Source organism: Paramisgurnus dabryanus, chromosome 12 (genome assembly GCF_030506205.2).
Source record: "Paramisgurnus dabryanus chromosome 12, PD_genome_1.1, whole genome shotgun sequence".
NCBI classification, from domain to species: Eukaryota; Metazoa; Chordata; class Actinopteri; order Cypriniformes; family Cobitidae; genus Paramisgurnus; species Paramisgurnus dabryanus.
The window spans coordinates 29,172,842-29,185,176 of record NC_133348.1 but is presented as its reverse complement, the minus strand read 5'-3'; the positions used below and the strand labels follow the sequence as shown (position 1 = coordinate 29,185,176).

At 37.5% G+C, this 12,335-nt stretch overlaps 1 protein-coding gene across 3 annotated transcripts in view; it reads left to right on the top strand.

The window, feature by feature from the left end:
• Positions 1-12,335, top strand: part of l3mbtl3 (L3MBTL histone methyl-lysine binding protein 3) — a 72,852-nt gene that overhangs the window by 40,750 nt on the left and 19,767 nt on the right. For 2 of the 3 annotated variants that reach the window (XM_065268973.1, XM_065268975.1), the window contains exons 18-19: positions 41-132; positions 8,439-8,596. In XM_065268973.1, coding sequence (XP_065125045.1) covers positions 41-132; positions 8,439-8,596 — 250 coding nt within the window. The remainder of the gene's footprint in view (positions 1-40; positions 133-8,438; positions 8,597-12,335) is intronic. The other variant, XM_065268974.1, reaches the window with a different exon arrangement.

The window sequence follows — 12,335 nt, the reverse complement described above, 5'->3', positions numbered from 1 at the left end:
CGTACTCTGATGATCACATGATAATCTTACGTTTTCTCAGGGTTGGCAGGCCGTGTAAAGTTCGGAAGATAGAGGAGCCAGCACAGGAGGAAGAAGCTGAGAGCGAGAGGTCATCGGTCATTGAAACCAAAGGTAGAACTATCTACACCATACAGGAGTGATTATTCATCTACATTGTACTTGTGATATAATGTGATAAGGTTTGAGTCGTAATTATCAGAACCCGTGTGTAAAGTTCAGTCTTGCTCCTATTGTCTAAATATTCATGTCTTGCCTTTTTCAATTCAGTGTCTCATTATAGTGAGGAGATGTGATTCAAACAGTGTTAGGGTTTGTTTCTCACCTGATATAAGCATTCATTTGTGACAGGTACAGCTGTTAAAGCTCTAGCTGAGAGTAGAGAAGATGACAGTCTTAGCTTTAACATTTCCAATGTTTAGTAATACATCGACAACAGTGTTCAGTCAGTGGAGAATATAAAAACATCTGCTTTTCTCCTGCTGTTCGCTGTTATCCAGATACAGTACAGGACCTGATTGAAATCTTTACACTTATTACACTAGACACAGTGCGAGACGTCCTCACTATCAGAATGTATGTTTGGGGTTTTAACCTACAGCTAAAAGAAGAGGGATTTTGAATCAATGAGATTTTAAGGTGGGTGGGCGACTCAGCACGATGCCACAAAAATAGAAACCAAATGCTTAAAAACATGCGGATGCTGTTAATGTTGCTATGGTGTCTACACGGAAGAGATATAATGCTCACTGTTACCAAAACCCCAAAACACAGTAACATAGATTTAAAGAGCCCCTATTTTCCTTTTCATGAGTTTACGTTTCTTTTTGTGTTTAAGTGTGTGTTAGTACATGTTAACCATTTGCAAAGTTACAAATTCTATGATGACGCAAAGGATAATTTCCAACTCAAATCTCTTTTCTTGGACTACAATGAACACAAAGATTGTAGGTAATGAATGAGTTTTGTACAAAATAAACGCGTTTTAGGGAAGCAGGGCATAGAGGAGCAACAATAATGTACTGTATGTGGAAAAGAATGTGTTTTTTAACCATAAACCATGCAAACACATGGCATTACACCAGATACACAAAATAACGTTTTCAGCAATATCATAAGGGGCTCTTTAATGTTTCTCTCAAATATGAATAAAAGTATATTGATGATATCGTAATTCAGCACTGACTTTGTGGCTATTTAAAAGTTGTTCTGTTTATTCAAGTTTAGTTTGGTTTATAGTAAAACAGTCATTTTTAAACCACCAGAGCAATGTCTGTGGTAACCGTGGTATAATTCAATTGACTCCGGTCCTTTGAATTATTTAAAAATAATGGACACCCACAGTGTAACTCTGCTTCGTGTCACTCAGCATTACCACCTTGGGTGTGCATTTTTGTTTTTCAAATAATTTAACGGCCCGTCGTGAATTATTCCTTACTATACAGTACAGTATATACCATAAATGCACTGTACGTCTTTTTAATAAAAGCATCTGGCAAATATATTGTTGCTTCTGTGGCAAACACTTTGTTGACTTGATGAAAAAACAATATTTGAAGAGTTTGGGTCCAAAACACAATAAAAACAAACTAAAATCAGTATTGTATCAGGTCAGTATTAAAAAGTAAATTCTTTATTTTACGCAAAATCCGATATCCGCCGTGTTATTCTGTCATCTTTTCTCCTTTTTTCCCCAAAACGCGATAAACGTATTGCAGAATGCAATAAATCCGCTTAACCAATCACAGCGGGCCATTCCACGCATTGTTAACAATAACGTTGACGCTTTGAATACACACAGAATCCTAGTTTTCCTCATCTACTTCGTGATCAACAAGCAAAAACAAAAAAGTCATTTTGATGCCATTAATAAACCTGTTGTGGCTTTCTGTGACGGGAATGAAAAGTAAGTCATCAAAATCGAATAATTAACGTGAGAGGCACTCGGGAGACAGAAAAACGTCGGCTGTTGCTTGTTCTCACACGACAGCATCAAGCTTCTGTCATGCTAACACATTGACCCCAGGGGATCTTATGAAAAACTTTCCATTATTTTACTCAAAGTCAACGAAAATCAAGCAGGACCAAAACATTTTACAGCTGATCGCTGTCAAAAAAGTTCAGCGACGATGTCCCAAGGATGATAGCAGCAATGACAGTGTTCTTAATATGACAAAGTAAGTGTTTGATTAATGCCATTAATGTTTTTTTAAATAAGTTTATATCACTAGTCAACTAAATGAATATAACATGGCAAAGATGAATGCACATTTATAGATTGATTCAATAAATTTATAGCATTTTGAAAAAAAAATCTTGTGAGGGATTTATTGCATTTTGCGGAAAAAAATCATCAGTTTTTATAAAAAATCTTTGAAAATCAGATTATGATTAACACGTTTTTTTTTTACCGAAATTAGTCAAAATGGATTTATTGCGTTTTGGAACCAAACTCTTCATTTGTTATCAATGTCATTAGATTAGGTTGGGTTGTTTTTAAGCCAAGGCTGGGAAACTATTTGACTGAACACATGTTGGGTTATAAATATACCTATGCTGGGTTGTTTCAATCCATGTAACAATAACCCAGCATAGGTTTATTTACTGTATTTAAAAATCCAGCATTTTTGTGTGTGTTGTTGTTGCTATGCGTGTTTATTTTTATGAAACCTTGCCAGGTTTATTGAATAACATTTTTTTAAATGCAATAAGCTCTGTGAAGCATTGGTTTATAGTGAATTTAATCTGCTTCACACCTAACAACAACAACATCCCACAGCTCTTCTAAATTCAGTGTTAACCACAACTTCACATGCAGGCTTTTATTGCTTTATTCATTACATTATAAGTAATAATTAAACAACTGGGGCTAAAACAGTTAAATGAAAGCTTTAGGAGAGAGTCCTTTAGTCATCCTGAGAGAATCTGAATGTGGTGACACACGTCTGTCTGTGGTTATTATACTAATTCATCACTTTTACATAAACAGTCATTTAAAGAAGACTGAGCCTCAATAACTTCATTATATAAAGCAAACACAGTCTTCATGTTGAAAGTGAATGCATATCATTTTTAACTTGAGGTGTCTTCGAACGAGGTTATTTGCATAAGGCTGATATATGATGGAATAGATGTGCGCTGTTTGTTTTTTTAGTCATTGTGACGCAGGCCAGTCAGAGAGATTGCTGTTAAATTCCATGAAACCCTCTCAGATATCTGCATTTATTGAATTTCCTGTTGTTTATTAGGAAATGATTCATGCTGTTATGGCAGCTGAGGACATGGACAGTGGCTATTATCAGAAACTATTCATGTAATTATATAATAAACATCACATGATGACTACAGGCGACTGCTAATGTGAGAATCACAAACACCACAGCACCCATCCTCAACACATGACACCTTACACAGGTTACTGACACAGGTGTTTATAAAAAAATGGATTCACAAATCGAAATATTTGTTGTGATAATGCAGCTCTCCACAGATCTAGAAATATTGTTTAAAAATAAATGCTTGTTGCCAACCATTGGCAACCGTGAACACCTGACAGTTTACAGTGTATGACGTGAGGGAAGAGATGTGTTGATTCTTATTTACGTTGTAACTATAAACACCTCCTATTTGTGTTTTAAACAAATCTGTCTGATATAAATGTGAAGATTATTTTGGACAGTACTGTAGGGACACACTGACACTGTATTTGTTATATTTAGCTTGGAAAATATCTGCTGGTCTGCTTCAAAGACGGAGTCTGTGAGTGCGTTTACATGCACAGTCTTACGTCAATTATGTTTAATAAACTGATGACGTGTGGGGTCATGTAAATGCGTAAAACAGGTTTCGTTTATTGGGAAAAGCCCATAAACGGCATAAGCAAAAACTGATAAGCACAGGTTGTTTTTGTTCATTACCTCGATTTTGTGTTGCATGTAAACACTTAAACCACAGTTTTGTTCATGTGCGCATTTCTCCGTGTGTGAAACATAAATGTAACGGATGTAAGTAAGCGCAAAGTAACACATAAAAGTCTCTACTCGAGAAACTGCAAAAATTAAAGCCCATGTTACATTTACAGGTTCTGCAGACATGAGAAGAGATACAATAGTATAGTTGAGTCGCGCCTAAAAACGTTTGGAAAACCCTTAGGCCCGTAGGTTCTTGTCACATGACCTGTGGTGCGCTTGCGGCATTCTGAAAAGTTGAAATGTTTTTAACTCGATGCGGTGCGAACGTGTCTGGAGAAAGACAAGCGTGTCGCGACCGCGTTGCCTCCATTATGAGTGCGCATGTCCAGTCGCGCAACAAATTTGAGAAATGTTTAACTTTATGCAAATTATAAGCGATTTTCGGGAGTGACTACCAATGATAACGAAGCACGGGAGTTCACATCATCCGTCTCTCGTCAGTTACTGCAGTGGATGCTACTCATTTGTTTATGACATCCAGATTTAGAAATGCCTCTTTTGAAAGAGACGAGCGACACACAGCGACAAAGTCGCTTATAATGTGAATGTATCTTAAAGCTGCATTCAGACTAGCAGCGACTAGCAGTAGCAGAGCAACGCGATCTCATTGATTTCAGTGGAAGCTTGGCGACTTCTGCCGACATGAGCGACAGTGACCGTTGGCGGCTGGATGGGCGTGTCAAGTCGTGCAACAAAGTTGAGAAATGTTTAACTTTATGCTAATTCTGAGCGACATTCGAGAGCGACTACCAATGAGAACGAAGCAGGAGAGTTCACGTCATCATCAGTCTCTTGTCAGTTTCTGGAGTGGACGGTACTTATCTGTTTATGACAACCAGATTTAGAAACGCCTCTTTTGAAAGAGACGAGCGACACACAGTGACAAAGTCGCTTATAATGTGAATGTACCTTAATGCAGGGTTCACAGATGTGGTAGAGGCGGCAAGGGTGAGTGATTTACATGTTAAGTTAATGCAAAGACGCAAATTGGCATCCTGCGGGCGGTACGCGTGAATTGAGCGTTGCCACGGTAAACGTGCGAGTTGAAAAATCTGAACTTTGGTGGATTTCCGCGCCGCATTAACCAATCAGGACCTTGCTGTAGTAGTGACGTGAATACAGGAAGCGAGCGGAGTCTCAGCGGAGTCTCAGAAGCCCCTCCCATGACTGTCACTAATGACTAGAATTTCACGTGGGGATTTAAAGTGCAAATGAAGCGAGTAAACTCAAACGTTCAAGTGTCCAACTACGCGCGAATAGCGCAATTTTGTCGTCCCTACTGCGAATCTCCAAATCCTTTGTAAATGCAGTTTTCTGCATGCCGTTTATTGATTTGAATGTAAACGCATGAAACAGGTTTCTATAATAAGCAGTTTTTTTTTATAGTTATCCGCTTATTCTGTGCATGTGAACACACTCATTCATGATAAAGTAACTGTAAAAGGCAAAAAGTGTGTAAAGTGTGTCATGTTGTCAGTGTCCAGCTCATGAATCATCTGCTGTAAATGAGTTTCACTAGTAACTCTAGATAAATGTGCTGCATTTGGCTTTTGGAGCCCTTAAAGGTCACTGTACGATCGTTTCATATCGCTTCACAAATATAAAATGTCTTCTGCAAAGCTCTTGGTAGTTTACAGATGACATTTCATTTTTAAGAATTTATTCCATTCTTAAGTTCTTAAAGGTTAACATTTAAACTTTTTCTTAAATAGAGAAGAGAAAGGACTTTGAACCCATCAGTTGTTGTATGTCAATGGATTTTCTGTGTTAATAGCTACTTATTTTCATGGTTATTTAATAAGCAGTTTTTTGTAGTCTGTATATGCACAAATTCTACATGAAACAGCTACAAAAATGGTATTTACAGTAGATATATTCATTTTAGGGATGCTGAATATACCCGTCACGGAAACCAGAGACACAAGTCGGCAGCACAACTTTCGAGAAAATTAGAAAGAAAGGTTTTTTTTCAAAATTTGTGATTTTCGTTTTATTGCAGAATCTGTTAGTTGAGATCACGAAGAAGCTTCTCCATGTTTGAGATAGCAGTTTTTGTATATTTAAAAGCGTACATTTTGAGGTTGAAATCGGCTTGTTCTTCCGGACATTCTAGCGTGCAGCGGGGGGCGTCATTGTCTGTGTGTATATTTACATACTGTATAAGCTTGTGTTTTCGCCTCCACCCCCAAAGGGAACAGCGTAACTACTAAATAAGGATAGTTCGCCCAAAAATGAAAATAATGTAATTAATGACTTACACATATGTCGTTCTAAACTCGGAAGACCTCCGTTCATCTTCGGAACACAGTTTAAGATGTTTTATCGTTAGATTTAGTCCGAGAACTTTTGTCCCAACCATTGAAAATCCATGTACGGTTTCCATGTCCAGAAAGTTATTAAAAACATCATCAAAGTAGTCCATGTGACATCAGTGGGTCAGTAAGAATGTGTTGAAGCATCGAAAATACATTTTGGTCCAAAAATAGCAAGAATTCTGACTTTATTCAGCATGGCCTTCTCTTTCGGTTCTGTTGTGAACCGTGTGAAGTCACGTGACTGTAGTGACGCTGCTGACCTGTCCCTCAGACATGTACAGCGTGCGTCTCCCCAGATTGTAAACAAACTCGGGCGCACAAAACTAAAGAAAAAATAGAAGCTGGGGCGGAACAGATAACTGGTCACTGGCTTGCTCGACTTTATGTATAGACTATATATCTATATTTCACCGATTATACGCATTTGTGGACAAAAATGGTCACTGGATGATTCACACATCTAAAACAGACTGGATTCGACTTGTGATCCACACAAAGGTAAAAAGTTCTGTTTATTTTTACATGTTGTCATCCGGACTTCTGTCACAAAATACTACATATGATGCTAGAACATCTGTATCTCAAAACGTCTTTACAGGGGGTATGGCTTAGCTAAATGAGATGTAAATGAGCCCTATTGTCTCCCCCAGCTGGAAAAGAGAGTCCCTTTCGTCTCTGTTTTCTCGGTTTGAGTTTTTCTAAGTTCCTCAATTCAAATGGCCACAACTTCTCCAAATCTTATCAGATTTCCATGTGTTACACATCGTTGGAAAGCGTAGAAACTGCACTTTCAGAATCTGTGAATAACTCAAAATGGCCCAGATCCGACTTGTGTCCCTACTTTCCGTGACTGGTCACATATCCTCTCTGAAATACTTACATACTGTCAGACCAATGCAAATAAGTGTTGCAAAGATTAAAATTTAGATGAAGGTTATGGTGATGATTATGTCTCTTATTTTGAGGATTGTGTTACTCTAGTTTCTAGTTTTGAGTCATTGGCATGGGGTCGATACACAAATCTCACATCAGCATCACTTCTACAGAGTTCAGCCGCCTCCTGTTTACATATGACCAAATGATTCTTAGTTTTCTTAGTTAATTAATGTTTTTTTAATGAGTCAGTGATGGGGACAGACAACTATAATGTGTTGGGCAGATGAGACATTCTCACTCAGTGTTATGTGGGACAGATGTTTGTGGGAACAGTTTTGTGTTTTGTTGTTTCAGCTTTCATTCACATACACTGTTATTCAGTCTGAATATCATACAGATCAGATTGTAATGATGTTGTGTCAGTCCCGCTGTACTCAGATCCTCCGTTTGCCAGATGTTTTATTTTGTTCAGTTACTACTGATGATAATCAATGATAACTCCTCAAACATGGGAAGTACAAGCACATTTGTCCAAGTTGAGGTAAGAACATAGTAAAATATTGAAAAACGGTGATGTTTTCCTTTAAAAATATATATACTTCATGTGGGTCTGTTTTTTAAACGAAAACATCACAGTTTTTCAATATTTTACTATGTTCTTACCTCAACTTAGACAAATTAATACATCCCTATCTTTTTTAATGCATGTACTTCATCTTTGTACAGCGCTTCATGAATGTGCTAGCATTTAGCCTAGCCCCATTCATTCCTTAGGATCCAAACAGGGATGAATTTAGAAGCCACCAAACACTTCCATGTTTTCCCAATTTAAAGACAGTTACATGAGTAGTTACACAAGTAAGTATGGTGGCACAAAATAAAACATGGTGATTTTTTTAAGCAGATCAAAAATGAGAACTATATTGTATGGCGGAAGAGCAATAACATCTTGGCGCACAGTAACATCATCACTCCTGACTACTCCCGAGGTCAAAGTGCTGCAAACTAAGTGCTCTTCCGAGAAAAGAGATTTACGTTGGAAACGATAACTCGCGTCATTGTTTCTTTGAGATTTGTACCTTTGCATATTTATAACATGTACTAACACACACTCATGGAAAATAGAGGCTCTCTAATAGGTGAGATGATTTGTAAAACTGCAGGATTGATTATATCACACTTTCACAGGTTGCGGCTCACATAAAATCTTTTGTCAGTGTCACATTCAGTCAGTATTTTCTCTCTGTTTGTCTTTCAGTAGAGTTGACTTTACAGCAGGCTTTGCATCGGTCGGTCTTCATGCCGTGTTTCAGTTCATCTCCCAGTACACCTCAGTGTTGGGATCAGCACAGTAAACTCCTGCCAACAGTAGAGGGGATCACTGCCAGTAAAGTGGCATCATGGAGCGTGGACGAGGTAAATAAACTCTTATGTGAATCTCCATTAGAGCTGTACAATTCATGAAAGAAACTACAATTACACCTACTGCAGTGTACTGTAAAACACTTTTATTATGTAGTGTGAGCAGTTTCATTGATTTTAAAGGGTTACTGAACTCATACTGACTGTCACTTAACAACAAGACCCTGAATGAACTGCTTTATTGATTGATGATCATCTTTTTATAATAGTTTATTATTTACACAAACACAACAAATGGTCCATAGCTGTCACTAGGGAGGTACCCCTTTTAAAACTCACCTTTGTACACTCTAAGAAAGTATGTGTTTATTTTATAAAAACTTTTTGTGTTACGCTTTTAACACATTACAGTATGTGTCATTTTGTGTTACATTTTTTAGTAATTTTTACAAAAGTTTAATGCCTTTCAGAAAATGTTCTTCTTTAACCTCTCGACACGCCCTAAGTTGTGGGCGGGATGACATCAGTTTTTTTAACACCGCTAATAATATCTATATACGCACAACCGGTAGGGCTGCACGATAAATCGCATGTGTTTGTCATGCGCATCTCGTCAGTAATGCCGGTTCCTTGATTAGTATTAAATCGCCATCAGCTGCTTTCAGATGGAGCAGCTTTAACTACACAGAGCCGTAATTCACTGACAATCGGGGCAATTCCGCATTAATTATCGCGGACGTATCGCCTGCAATATGTATGCGATATGGCCCAGCTTGTCAGGGAACTATGGCTCTGTGCAGTTAATGTCGGGCATTACTGACGAGATGCGGGTGACAAACACATGCGATTTATCGTGCAGCCCTAACAATCGGCGCAACGTCATAGAACGTCTCTGAACAGGTTCACGCCCACTTTTGGGGGAAAACAAACTAGACCTCCCATTGACTTCCATACAAAATAGCGGAATAAAGCAATGTTCGTACACACCCGACAGGCGTAAATAACTTAAGAAATCACTCAGATTAAACATGTTGAGTAATTATCTGTCCACTCTGCCTGCCATAGAGCGCGAAAGATACATTTACACATTTAATTTGGTCATTATAAAATTCATGTCTCTTTCATTCTCACAGCGTCAAATTTTGTATAACAACGCTCCCTATTGGCCAGAGGTGTCTTACTCGGACATTTACTCGTACCTCATCGAGTAAACAGGGAAGACAGTAAATGATTTTACATTGTATTTGAAAGTAACTTCGTATTTATATAGTATGTCTTTATATTTAGAGTACTGAGTGCACTTTTCCGTCCAGCCATACAACTAACTGGCTTAGCGATATTTCCAACAATCACTGGATGGCATAGTTTCACAAAGGGACATGTTTTTATATTGACCAAATTAAATGTGTTATTGTATCTTTCGCGCTCTATGGCCGGCAGGGTGGACAGATAAATACTCAACATGTTTAATCCAAGTGATTTCATAAGTTATTTATGCCTGCCGGCTGTGTACAAACGTTGCTTCGTTCCGGTATTTTGTATGGAAGTCAATGGGAAGTCTGTTTTTTTCCCCTTAAAAAGGGGCAGTGACGAAATTTACAGTCAAGTTCCCGGATGTGCTGGTAGTCCTTATAGCCTACTGTCTACAAACATTAATAATATTAACATTACTATACATCGTTTAAAAGGTCTACGGGTTAACCATCAGTGTATGGTCTCTGTTTTGAGATACAGATGCTCTAGCATCATAAATGTAGTATTTTGTGACAGAAGTCCAGATGACAACATGCAAAATATAAACAGGACTTCTTACATTTGTGTTGATATAACGATCGCGAGTCGAATCCAGTCTGTTTCAGATGTGTGAATCATCCAATGATCATTTTTGTCCACAAATGCGTATAATCCATGAAATATAGATATATAGTCTGTTGTCTACATCAGATTTTACATTAACATCTTGTACTAGAATATAATATACAATCTGAGGACTATTTACGTTGTAGCACTGTTTATGAGATTACACTTTAGGTTCTAGTAAACACGTAAACCAACGTTCAAACTTAATTTTTAGAAGTAGGCGCGAGTATAATACATAATATTCAAACAGCGCTGTCAAAAATAGTGACATCATTTGACTTGTTCGTTCCTCCAATGACTTTTAGTAAAATATTGATAGACAAAATGTGTAGCCAATTAGATAACCAATCCAACGATCTTTGTGTGACGTTTTATCTCCTGGCGTGGAATCTGCATTTTTATGCTAACATAAGGATAAATAATAATAAGAATGAACGTGTATGCATGTAAACAAAGACTTTTATTTTGGGGCTGAATGACCTCAAACGTGAAACATAACTTCTTTATACTTGTGGCTTTGACATCATTGCATTTCTAGGTTTCACATACATATTTATCATTAAGTTTTTTAGTAATAAAAACTATGTTATGCAAACATTTTTAATTCCAGTGTACTTCAGCCTCTATAACATTTTTTATTTTTAACTTAATAATTTTGAAACCTGGAAAATGAAGCTCAAAGTGTCTTCTCTCTAATGATACCATTGTTATACTTATACTCTAATTGGTTTAGTAAAAACAACCCTTTTAGCGAAAGTAGGTCTTTTCATGGTTTGGGCCAGAGTGGGGGTTCTTTTCAAGAGGCTAAATATACAAAACTAAAATATATCAAAGGAAAGAACAAACCCTCTGCTTTGAAAAAAAAAAAAACGTTTCATCCTATCTTCATTTGTTCTCTTTTTATCACCTCTCAAATATGGGTTTCTTCAAATATTACAAATTTGGAACATAAAGCTGAGATACTTGTATTTTTGTGAAGGACTTTTTATAGAGATCAGATTCAGAGTGATCCTCAAAACATACACTGAGTTTGAACGGTTTGTTCTAAGGGAATACTTCTGGGTTTTATGAGTTGGGTAAGAGCATCACCTGGTGGATAATAGCGGAAATACGGATTGCCGGAAAAACTCGTCATTGGCAGGGAAGCATTTTTTTCATAATTGACGAGTTAACTCGTCAATGGCGGGGAAAGAGTTAATAGATACTTTACCTCCACTACCTCTACTGCTGATTGAAATGTCCCCGCAGCACGATAGAATTTTTATTTTTTTGAGAATTTATTTCGCTCGTCCCCGCATATGCATTTAACCGCAGTGATAGTTGAGGCCTCATTTGTGTTACTATGGTTATAAACTTAAATTTACTGTTGCCAACTAATAGATGACAGTTGTCCCTCCTCTCCCTCAAGATGTGTGCATCACGTGCAGACCCATCAAACACAAACTTTCACAATAACTAAATTATGCATTTGTATTGTTGTTTAATAAAACCATGTGTGTATTTGGTTTTGATTCTTTATTTGAACCAATTTTTATTCTTACATCATTATTGTTATTTTAATTGCTTTTGCCCACTTAGGTCTAAAACATTTCAAGATTTTGTCATTTCAGTTAAATAAAGGCTGTTTTCATATATTTCATCATTGTATGAAGCCTAGACAGGCATCAGGGAGATGGCTGACGCAGTCTCGTCCTTGTCTCCCCTTACTCCCTTACTCCCTCCCTTTTGATGACGCTCGGTCGGTATCGATTTGTAGTGTTAAGCCCAGTGGTCAGGGGCAGGACTCTGGTTCTACCAGAAAGACTCGAAGATAGGTTAAGACTTGACATATGAGTTTATTTAACAGTAGTTAGCAACCAAGGTTAGAATGTAACACAGTATAGTTCTTTGGCGTAGGCCCCGACCATAGTTCAAATCCGGGGGTCACGGATTC